We start from the raw sequence: 12,815 nt of genomic DNA, 5'->3' as shown, positions 1-12,815 counted from the left end.
TAGGAAGTGACATCAGAACAATATAAACTGATTTGTTCCTCATCTGATTTTTTTTTCCCTAGGCCAGGGGAGCAGAATAGCAAATGTACAGTGTCAAGATTAAACAGACAAGAAAGGAAGCTTTCAACTTAACTGCTGCTAAGGAACCTTTCCAGTTCTATTTCAAGAAAAACCTCAATATAGCCTGTTTCTAGGGCTTGCTCTCAGTGGGATACACCTATAGCTCTTGGCTTATGCCAGGCTGCACTTGCTGTTATGCTTATCTAAGTGGGAGGTCACCAGCTCAGGGCTCCTCTCCTCCATGAACAGGGCTCCATGCTGCACACAGGCATACCCACACTACTGCTTTAGTGCACAACAGCCCTTACCAAGCCACAACACTGACTCCCTGAGTGTTGCCCATGTACATCCATCCCACTGTGTTGCCAATTACTGATTTCGTGAGCTAGCTTAAAGTCCCATAGAGTTTTCCTGGTCTACCACAAGGCTATTTTAATCCACAAGCCATGTTATTCTTAGTGCACAATTTTAGAAAAAGCAAGGTATCTCAAGAATGTATGTAACCAGAGCACTTACAGGTAATGGGTCTAAACTTCCATGGCTTACCTTTGGCAGCTTGATAGGGGGCTCCTTGGACTCCTCTTCCTCATCACTGTCTGATTCTCCACTCTGTACAGAGTTCTTAGATGCAGCTGCCAATGATGTTTCCTTTTTCTGCCATTCCAAAACGCAATGCCGTACATTACAGTAAATATTGAAGGCAGAGGGATTGCTATGTAGTTTGATATCTGGTATAATTACTGTATTCTCCAAGTTTTCAGACTGAAATAAAAAACAGAACATTTCTGTTTCACATTCTTTTTGGTTTTCATTTTATTGTAAATAAAAAAGTATAAACAGATTAAACTGACTTGTGGATCTTGTATAAGGGAAAAAACAAATATCTTAGATAAGTAAAATTATATTTAAAGTACTAAAATACTTAGTTCAAAAATGGCTTCCTTCTTCTATAAATAATTGGGAAAGAGCAAGAGACAATACCTCTTGAAATAAGAAATATGTTAAAGTTAAAAAAGCAAGTAACAGGAACATCTTTTTCAAAATAATAAAAATAGCAAACATAAATACATTAACAATATATTAAAAGTAATACATGACTGGTATTTAATCCAGAAACAATGTTGAAGCAACACCAGAAAAGCAAATAGTATAATTCCTGCAAAGAACAAATGTAATAAAGTAATAAACATAAGATACTACATATAAAAATGGTAAAAGCATTTGACAAAAGCCCAATACCAATACACAACTAAAAAAAAAAAAAAGTCAAAGCAAATCAGTAATGGGAAGGTATTTTCTCAACTAGACAGTGTGTAACTATGGCATTATCTTATCAGATATGGCAAGAGACTGACCGCCTTGTTCCCTGGATTGTAAGCAAGGCAGACATTCTCAGGGATTCAACTCAGGGTTGTTTCTTTCCCGATGCAATCGCCTGATAGAAATGGCTAAGAAGAAAAGTATCTTCTTGCAATGTCTTTATTTCCTGAACCATGCAGACAATTTTCAAGAAACATCTACTGGAAATACATGCAGGTACAAAGAAATAACAGAACATAAAGAATAGGCACCACCCGTATATGAAGAATGAACAAAAATAGTGTTTAGTGGCTGGACAGTGACTTGGCTCAGTGGCTCAGAGCACTTGCTGCTCTTGTAGAGGATCTGAGTTTGATTTCCAGTACCCACATACATACCTGCAGGCAAATACTAATCCACGTAAAATAATAAATGAATCCAAAAACTGCCATTTTAAAAAGAATACAATTGAAGTCTCTGACAGGGAAAAACACCTGCCAAGCACACATTCACAAAGACTAGTAAGTGTCAGAAAATATTCAGTATTCTCAAAACTCAACAGTACAACAACAAAAGAGAGTCAATAAGCAAATTGTGGACAGAGATGCATAGATATAGCCCTGAATAAGAAACAGAGAATTTTTTAGCCAGGTGTTGGTGGCACACGCCTTTAATCCCAGCGCTCGGGAGGCAGAGGCAGGCAGATCTCTGTGAGTTCGAGGCCAGCCTGGTCTACAGAGCTAGTTCCAGGACAACCTCCAAAACAACACAGAGAAACCCTGTCTCGAAAAAACAAACGAAAAAAAAAGAGAGAACTTTTATACATAAGCACAGTATCAGCATCATTAGGTCTTAGGTAAGAAGTAAAAGAAAATGACATATGGTACACAGCTATCAGAATCTCTGAAATTACCAATGGTGCCAACCCTGAAAAACAGGGAAAGATACAGGCAGTTACAACACCAGCAGGCAAATAATAATGATACAGCCACTCTGGAAAAAATACATCTCTTACAAAACTAAACGTGTACCTACAACATAACCCAAAAATTTCAATTCTCAGCAAAAACAACAAAAAAACCCATGTTCACACAAAAATCAGCAAGTAAATTTTCATAGATTTACTCAAACTTAGCTCCAAACTAAAAATAACCCGGATGTCTTTTAACTGTGTAAATTGCTATTCTGCAGTACCGTCATACTGGGATACGACTAATCAGCAATAGAAATAAACTATTAATTAATATATGTGACAATTTGGATGAAGTCAAAGAAATTACATCAAGCTTTTGTTTTTTAAGGCCAATCCTGTAAGCACATTTAAGCAAATTTCTTGAAATATCAAGATTGGGTAAGGAAGAACAGTTGTCACTGCCCAAAGCCAGGAAGATGACAGTGACATGTATGCCTATAAAGGATAGTAAAGAGGACTCCTACGATGGAACTGTTCTATATCCTGGCTGGGATAACAGTCACAGAAGTAACCAAGTTACACAGACATAAGCATATGTAAATCTGGGGAGATGCCTTAGTGAGTAAACAGACTTGACTTGTGAGCATGAGGAACTCAGTTCTCTCCACAGGAACCCACAAAAAGAGCTGATGCAAACGGTGAAGTGGACCTTAACCACAGCGCCAGGGAGGGGAGATAGCGGGATCACCAGAGCTTGCTGGCCAGCCAGGTCAGCTAATCAGGAGACTCCAGGTTCAGAGAGACACGCTTTCTAACAAAATAAGATGGAGACAGCTAGCTGACATCATTCTCTGCGTATGAACACACGTGCACACACATGCATATGCATACACACACACACACACACACACATGCACGCACGCATGCACGCACACCTGGTGACGTAAGAATAAGATGGTAGAGTGCACCAATGTAAAATGTTTACAAAACTAATTATATAACATGCTAAAAATAAAGAAAAATGAGTGAAGGGCTTAAAAGATCTCTGTAAATTATGAAAAATAAGAAATATAAGTAGTGTTTTAACACTACAATGATCTCAACATAAATTATTTTTTAAAATCATAGCATCTAAAACACCATCAAAAAATAAAAATAATTACAAATAAATGCAATAAAATGTATATGAGCTTTATGTACTAAAAACTGAAAAATGTATGAAGTAAAATTGAGTAAGACTTAAAGCCAGGCAGTAGTGGTGCATATCCTTTAATCCTGGCACTTAGGAGGCAGAGGCAGGTTGATCTCTGAGTTCGAAACCAGTGTGGTCTTCACAGCAAGTTCTAGGACAGTCAGGACTTTACAGAGAAACCCTGTCTCAAAACAAAACAAAACAAAACAAAACAAAACAAAAACAAAAACAAAAACAAAAGATAAACAAAGAAAATACTTAAATAAATGGACAAGCATCTATATCATGTTCATAGATTGAGGAATTATACATCATTAAAATGACAAGTCTCATCAAGCCTACAGACTCAATATAACAGCAATAAAATTATTAAGGCTTCTAATAAAAAAAACTGACAAGGATCACCATCATACTTACATAGAAATATGAAAGACAGAAAACAACTGTGTTAGCCTGTATCTACCACTGTAATCAGCTGATGAATGGAAAAGGTTTACTTTGACTCACAGTTCTGAAGCTCAGTTCTATGATATTTGTTCCCCTTGCTTTTGGGCCAGTGGCAAGGCTGTGTACCATAGCAAGGGGAGCAAATATCATAGAACAGAGCTTCAGGCAGAGGCAGGCGGATCTCTGTGAGTTCCAGGCCAGCCTGGTCTACAGAGTGAATTCCAGAAAGCCTCCAAAACAATACAGAGAAACCCTGTCTCAAAAAAAAAAAAAAAAAAAAAAAAAAGCTACAGTATGGATTGACAGAAAGACACATATGTATATCAACAAACAGATTCCAAAATTACACCCCAAAAAAAATATGGTTAACTGACTCTTACAAGGTAATTCAGTGGGAAAAAATGAAACCATTTTAACAAATGGAGCCAGATCAGCTGGATAATAATGAGAAAAAATTGAAGGTTAACACTTAAAAATTAACTTCAAACAGACCATATACCTAAGGGTATCAGATAAAACTATAAATCTTTGGACAAAACCTAAAAAATATAATTTCTGCAAGTTCAGTGTAAACCAACACTTCTTAGAGCACAACATATATGAATCATATAAGGAAAATACTAATCAATTGGGTTAATCTTGTTCTTCTAAAGTTTCATTTAAAAAAAAAGTGCAGTCTCATCTTCACACAGCATACCCAAACTTAAGGGGGGGGGAATTAAAGTGGTGCTAACAGGAAGTTTATAGCAATAAGTGCCCACCTAAAAATTTGGTAAGATCTCAGATTAGAAACTTAACAGAACTGAATGTTCTAGAACAAAAAGAAGTAAGCACATCCAAGAGGAGTAGAGGGCAAGAAATAATCAAACTGAGGGCTGAAATCAATAAAATAGAAACAAGAGACTATAAAGAATCAATGAAGCAAAGTTGGCTCTATGAGAAAAATCAATTAGACAGACAAACCCTTATCCAAACTAAGAGACAGGGAATATCCAAATTAACAAAAGCAGAAACCAAAAGGGGGACTTAACAACAGAGACTGAGGAAACCCACCAAATCATAAGGACACCAATCTAGAAAATCTAAAACTAAGCTTCTGGATGGGTACCCCTTACCAAATTAAATCGAGGTCAGAAAACAATTTAAACAGACCTACGATAGAAAGGAAGTCATTAATACTCTCCCAGCCAAAAACAAAAAAAAAAAAGCCACCTAGGGCCAGGTGATTTTAGTGAAGAATTGTACCGACTTTCAAAGATGAGTTAATACCAATACTCTACAAATTATTCCACAAAATAGAAACAGAAGAAACATTGCCAAATTCATTTTATGTAAAAGCCACAGTTATCAATATCCAAACCACATAAAGAGAATTACAGACCAGTTTCTCTTTTGAGCATTGATGCAAAAATAATAAAATACTTGCAAAACAAATCCAAGAACACATCAGAAAGTTCATCCACCATGATCAAGTAAGCTTTATCCCAGAGAAGCAGGGATGGGTTCAATATATAAAAATCAGTAAACATAATCCACCATACAAACTAACTAAAATAAAACAAGCACCAGAGAGTCTGGATACTGTACGCTATTGTGTTTTCCAGTTTTTTGATTGCTCAGGAAGGAACAACTGCCAAAGTACACTTAATTATAAATGCTGCTGAATTAATTCAACTTATATCTTTTGAAAATGCCTTGACTTCAAAATTTAAGTATAAGGATATGTTACTTGGGAAAGGAGTTTTTGTTTATGTTTCTACAGAAAATGAAAAGCTGAGGATTCCTTTCAGGCTTCTGTGGTTTGATGAACCAAAACCCCCAGAAGCAGTGGACCAGGTGTTCCAACAATTGAAACAGCTAAGATGCTGCAGTCTTACAGACCCCAAAAATACGGACTTGTACAGGTTTTTTAGTTTTGTCATGATCCCTATGGTATGAACAGTGCCCCCTTCCATCACGAAGCAGTTTATAAATCTTTGTTTTCATTTAAATGGGATTGTTTATAATTGGTTAATGATCATAACCAATTCTCTTCTTAAATGAAAAAGGGGATTATTGTATGGAAATGAGTACTTTGTATTGGTATGGTTTTTCATTTATTGATACAAATTCAAGGTCAATTTTGTGATATGTATATTTCTCCTCTTGATTAAGTATTGTGCTTATACTGATCTTTTAAAACGTAATGAATAATTAAATACAGACTATAGATAGTTACTTATAAAGGTCAGAACTTATACTTAGGTAAGTTAGGTTTTCTAGATACACAGAAATATATTTGAGATAGATAGTCTTCAAACCTTTCAAAGACCTTCAGAAAATGGCCTTTAAAATGGTTTAGGGTTTTTCTTGACAATGAGAAATATCTGCTCCTGGCAGCACCAATTATGTCTGAGAGGAAGATGGGCATCGAAGAAACTCGTTATGGAGATTGTTTTCAACATGGCAAGATTAGACATTTGGGCAAGAAACTGCTCTTGCCTAGACTGTTTGACTGTTGCTGTATAAACTGGATATGCAGGACCCACAGGAAAGTGACTGTTGAACTCAAATAGTCATTCAGGGTTCCTGCTTCATGGAAGAGTCTATGAGACTTTCTGCAGGACACAGAAAAATGACTGACAGACTGCTGATGCAGATGGACAGTTTAAAATTTCCTGCTTTGCTGAGAAGTCTTCCAGACACACTGTGGTCTACGGGCTGAAGATGGATGCCCCAACGTTACAGAGGAACTTCAGGTGACTGTACAGGTAGCAAAATGTCTGTCAATTCTAGTGTTTATATGTTATCCTTCTGTGGTCTTTGATGGAGTTGAAGACAGATAATTATAGATTTCCTTATTTATGATAAAAGATAAGCTACATATAGAACTTTGGACTCACAAGAATGGGATGGATGATATTTTCTTTAAATCTTACTGAATGTTGATAGACAAAGTATTGTAACTGTGTTCTTGCTTGATAGCTGTTCTGTTATATATAATTTGACTATGTTAAAGTTAAGACCTTTCTTTTTGTTTAGACAGAAAAGAAGAGATGATAGGGGAAGTCCTGTGTATATGTCAATAAAGCACTGTTGGCCAATAGGGAACCAAGATAGGTGGGACTAGAAATCCAGGAGGACTCTGGGTAGGAGAAACATAGGAGAAACACGGGGAGTTGAGATGTAACGCTATGGGGTAGGAAGCCTGGAAACTTCTCCAGTAAGAGGAATACTTAGATTAACAATTATGGAGTAAATTACTTAAGTCAGAGCTAGCCAGTAAGAAACAAGCAAGGCCAACAGCTTCATAATTAAAAATAAAAAAATAAAGCAAGCACATGATCATCTCATTAGATGCAGAAAAGGCCTCTGACAAAACCCCTCATGATAAAAGGTCTGGAAAGATTAGTGACTCAAGGGAAATACCTCAATATAATAAAGGCAATTTACAGCAAGCCCATAGCCAACATCAAATTAAATAGAAACATACTCAAAGAAATTCCAGAAGCAAATGCGAGTCTGCTGATATCGCTGGGCTACTCCTGTCCCCACTCAGGGGAGAGGCCTTGGCAATCTATGGGGCCTCTGGTAGTATATCAGTATTTATCCCTAACATACATATGGACTTTGGCAGCCCATTCTACAAAGAGGGATACTCTCTCAGCCTAGACACACAGGGGAAGGTCTAGGTCCTGCTCCAATTGATACGACAGACTTTGAAGATCCCCCATGGAAGGCCTCACCCTCCCTGGTGAGCAGGAGGGGGTGGGATAAGGGGCTATGGGGGGGGCATGAGAGGAGGGAAGGGAGAGGGAACTGGGATTGACATGATGTAAAACAAGCTTGTTTCTAATGTAAATTAAAAAATAAAATAGAAAAAAATTCCACTAAAATCAGGAACAAGAACAGGTTTTCCACTCTCTTCATACCTATTCAATTCAGTGCTCAAAATCTTAGCTAGAGAAAAAAGGCAACTGAAGGAAGAGATACAAATTGGAAAAGAAGCCAAAGTATAGTTATTTGCAAATGATATGATACCAAACATAAGTAAGTGAAGAAGTCCCCTAAAAAATTCCACCGGGGACTTCTACAGCTGATAAACACTTTCAGCAAAGTAGCTGGATACAAGATTAAGGAAAATAAAAATAAAAATAAATCAGTAGCATTCCCATATATAAATGACAAGTGGACTAAGAAAGAAATCAGGTAAACAATACCTTTCACAATAGCCTCAAATAACACAAAATATCTTGGGGCAACTCTAACCAAGCAAGTGAAAGACTTGTATGAGAAAAACTTCAAAACTTTAAAGAAAGAAATTAAAGTTATCAGGAGATGAAAAGATCCCCATGTTCATGTTAATCACAGGATTAACACAGTAAAAATGGCCATCCTACCAAAAGCAATCTACAGATCCAATGCAATCCCCATCAAAATTCCAACACAATTCTTTACAGAGCTTAACATGACAATTCTCAACTTCAGATGGAAAAACAAGAAACCCAGGATAGATAAGACAACCCTGAACCATAAAAGAGCTGCTAGAAGTAACACCATCCCTGATCTCAAGTTGTGCTACAGAACTATAGTAATAAAACCACATGGTATTGGCATAAAAACAGACACACTGATCAATGGAATCTAATTGAAGACCCAGACATAAATCCACACACATGGACACCTGATTTTTCATAAAGAAGACAGGAATACACACAAAAACAAAAACACAGCATCTTCAACAAATGGTGCTGATCACGATGATGTCTGCATGGAGAAGAATCCAAATAGATCCATATTTATTACCCTAAACAAAACTCAACTCCAAATTGGTAAAAACCAGATACAATGAACCTAATAGAACAGAAAGTGGGGAACAGTCTTAAACATATTGGCACAGGAGACAACTTTCTGAACAGAACCCTGGTAGCGCAGGCACTAAGATCAACAATGAAAAATGGGACTTCATGAAACTGAAAAGCTTCTCAAAGACAGAGGGCACCATCACTTGGACAAAGCAGCTGCCTACTGAATGGGAAAAGATTTTTAACAACTCCACATCCCATGGAGGACTAATATCCAAAATATATACAGAAATCAGATGTAAAAAGAACAAATAATCCAATTAAAATGGGGTACATTCTAAACACAGAGAATTCTCAATAAAGGAATCTCAAATGGCTAATAAGCACTTTTTTTTTTTTTTGGTTTTACGAGACAGGGTTTCTCTGTATTATTTTGGAGGCTGTCGGTCTAGCCTAGCCTTGAACTCACAGAGATCCGCCTGCCTCTGCCTCCCAAGTGCTGGGGTTAAAGGCGTGCGCCCGGCTGGCTAATAAGCACTTTTAAAAACGTTCAACATCCTTAGCTATCAGGGAAATGCAAATTTAAACTACTTTGAGATTCCATCTTATACCTGTCAAAATGGTTAAAATCAGTAACCACAAGTGACAGTCCATTCTGGGGAGGATGTTGAGCAAAAGGAACACCTGTTCCACTGCTCATGTACAGCCACTATGGAAATCAATGTCGGTTCCATACAAAGTTGGGAATCAGTCTACCTCAAGACCTAGCTTATAACATTCATGGGCATGTACCCAAAGGATACTCATAGTACTACAAGAACACTTGTTGAACTATGTTCATTATTTCTTATTCATAATAGCCAGAAACTGGCTTATAACTAGCAGTTACAAGTTAAATTGACCCGTATTTTTATTAATCTACGTTCTACCACATGGCCTTTACCTCTCTCTCATTCTTTGTGTCCAACTGGTTCTCCATCTCCAAGGCATCTGTGCACCCAGACTCATGTCCACTTCCTCTCTTTCTGCCCAGAAGTCCTGCTTATGCCTCCTGCCTAGCTATTGGCTGTTCAGCCCTTAAGCCAATCACAGCAACATATCTTCACAAAGTGTACAAATATCCAAAAGAGTAACCCAGACACAGAAGGATAACTATGGTATATATTCTCTTATAAATGGGTATTAGCCACTAAGGAAATGATAACAAAGCTATAATCCATAGACCCAGGGAGGTTAGGTAAAGAGGAGGGGTCTAGAGGAGAAGGCATGGGTCTCCCTGGGAGAGGGAGATAGAATATGAGTGAACTGGGAGTGCGTGGGGATGGGAGGTGCAGGGAGATCACATGGAGGATATCAAGTAGGGTGGGGAAATAAAAAAAAAAAAACTGAGTCACAGAAGAGGATAAAATTTTTGGAATACAGATAGCCAGTTCCAGGACAGCCAAAGCTACATAGAGAAACCCTGTCTTGAAAAACCAAAACCAAACAAACAAAAAACAAGTAGCTGGGCTTTGGTGGCGTATGCCCTTAATTCCAGCAGAGGCAGAGGCAGGCGATCTCTGTGAGTTTGAGGCCAGCCTGGTCTCCAGAGGACAACCTCCAAAACAATACAGAGAAACCCTGTCTAGAAAAACCAAAAAAACCAAACCAAACCAAACCAAAAACTATTATTTATCCAGGCCATCCATCCAACACAGCTTTCCTCTGAGGAGCTCTCATCTTGTCCACATGACACAGCCACTCATTGCTGAATTACAAACATAACAGTTTTAACTATTAAACATAATTCAGTTTAAATAAAGTCATACATTTGCTAGAATTCAATAAAATGCCCTACCTAAGACTCTCTGCTAGAACTTGTGAAAGCGATTGCTTTTTACTAAAAGAAAATGAAGTTGATACTGCCAGAAGCTTCAGTCCTCAGTCACACGCAATAAGCCCACATACAATGGAAGAAAAAATGAGAGACAAAGACACAAATTTCCTATTATTTAATTCCTGCATCCAACTATGTTTCAATATAAAGCTATCAAATAAATTCCACCCCCACAAACATATTAGTTTATCTTTGATTTACTATTTTGAAGTATATTTTATTTAGTTAACATCAGCAAAAACATTAATTTAGAAAAGCAAGAAACACTTCCTTCGGGAAGTTAAATAGAATATAAAGATCTGGTTAAGCTCCTGTTTCTATATCCCAAAGCAGAACAGCTCAGAAACCAGTTACAACTACTCTTCTTATTTCACACTACTGATGTTCAGGGGGAAAGATTCCTCTACAGAAAGTAGGCTCTGGTCACTGCAAATGACAAAATGAGAGGGACTTTATGTCAGGATTTCTACAAAAAGTGGAAATACCTGGTCCCTTAAGGCCTCTAACTCAAAGAATATGCACAGCCTTTTCTGTGTACAGCTATGACTAATCAAGCTCTGAGCAGAACAGATATATCAAAAGGCTCCTTACTTCACCAAGAAAAGCATACAATGAATCCAAATCCAAACCCTAATGCACAATCCAAGTTTAGTGTTTCTAGTACAAGTAGTCAGAATGGAAAAAGAAGAGTGAATGCATTCCTCTCAAGAAATGAGTAAATATAGTGAGAATAAGTAATGAGTAATCTCAGCACCCAGATATTAACTTCTAGATATTAACCAAGAAGCTACTCAAGGTAGATTAATGAATAACACACCAAAAGAAGAAAAATAATAAATGATTTGCTTATGGGGATGTGGACATGGTAGAGCATGCAGAAGTGGGCGGCCCCACACTCATTGCAATAGATAGGCTATTAATAATTCTTATTAAAAGAACATGACATTGGGAAGGAGGTGGCTTGGTAGGTCCTGGGAATAACTGGATGGAGGTCGTGTGAGTAGGTAAGATCAAAATGCATTGTAAACAGGCATAAAAATTCCAAAGAATAATTCAAAAATTACTTTTAAAAAGAGGCTTTTACCAAATTACTTTAGCACATAAAACATAATTTTTTACTAATTATACTCTATTTTTAAGTTTTTTCATTTTTGTTCCAATTACTATGTCAACAAGTTGCTAGTAACTTTACCTTGTTTCTTGTCTTTACTTTTGACTTGCTCTTCTGTTTTCGTTTCAATTTCTTCTTATTTAAAAGTTTCTTATTCCTAGAAATGAAAGTGCAAACATTATGAATATTTACATCGACATATAAAACCAGTGAAAACAAGAATTTTTAATATATACTTGTATATTTCTTGCAGCTTCTATAAAGCAATATACTCTAAATATACATATGGATAGTAGTATCAAAGTAGCTTTTAAGAAGACAACATTTAAAGCCAGGCAGTGGTGGTACACGCATTTAATCCCAGCAGAGGTAGGCAGGTCTCTGAGTTTGAGGCCAGCCTGGTCTACAGAACAAGCTCCAGGACAGCCAGGAATACACAGAGAAATCCTGTGTTAAAAAAAAAAAAAACCAAAGAAAAAAAAAGTAATATGTAATAAATAAATAATTACAAAAGTATTCTATAAAGCCTTTCATAAAAGTAAAGCATTTAAGGCATTAAATGAAGTTTTAAAAAGAAAAACCTTTCTTAGGGGCCAACCAGATGCTGATGGGGTGGGGGGTTAAGGGGCTTAAATCTGGCAACCTAAGTTCAATCCATGAAACCCACATGGTGGCAGGCTAAATGTCTCTGAAATTTGCATGTATGTTGTAGCACACTTGTACACACATGCACACATGTACATGCACACACACAGAGTAAACATACTTTCTATGTGACTATGCTTAAATAATAAAGACACAAAACTTGTTCTTTGTGCTAGTGAAAGCTGCAATGCAGAAAGGTTCAAGCAACTTTTTATTAAATTACTATTAACATAAAGAAAATCTTGAGGGACTGGAGCGATGGCTCAATGATTAAGAGCACTGGCTGCTGTTCCAAAGGACTAGGAATCCATTCCCAGTACCCAAATGACAGCTCACAACTATGGGTATCTCCAGTCCCGGGCATTAGATACCCTCATCTGATCTCTGCTGGCACTGTATGTACATGTACACAGACATTTACGTAGGGAAAACACCCAGACACATATAATAAAAACCAAGGTTTAAGAAAGAAGAGAAAAGAAAATCTG

At 37.1% G+C, this 12,815-nt stretch overlaps 1 protein-coding gene across 1 annotated transcript in view; it reads right to left on the bottom strand.

The window, feature by feature from the left end:
- Positions 1-12,815, bottom strand: part of Mycbp2 (MYC binding protein 2) — a 213,433-nt gene that overhangs the window by 179,046 nt on the left and 21,572 nt on the right. Inside the window, 2 exon segments of the mRNA XM_040750559.1 lie at positions 607-822; positions 11,764-11,839. Coding sequence (XP_040606493.1) covers positions 607-822; positions 11,764-11,839 — 292 coding nt within the window.

Source organism: Mesocricetus auratus, unplaced genomic scaffold (assembly GCF_017639785.1).
Source record: "Mesocricetus auratus isolate SY011 unplaced genomic scaffold, BCM_Maur_2.0 Super-Scaffold_2245, whole genome shotgun sequence".
Lineage (NCBI taxonomy): Eukaryota > Metazoa > Chordata > Mammalia > Rodentia > Cricetidae > Mesocricetus > Mesocricetus auratus.
Note: the sequence above shows the minus strand (reverse complement) of the source record. Positions and strands in the feature narration are given on the sequence as shown.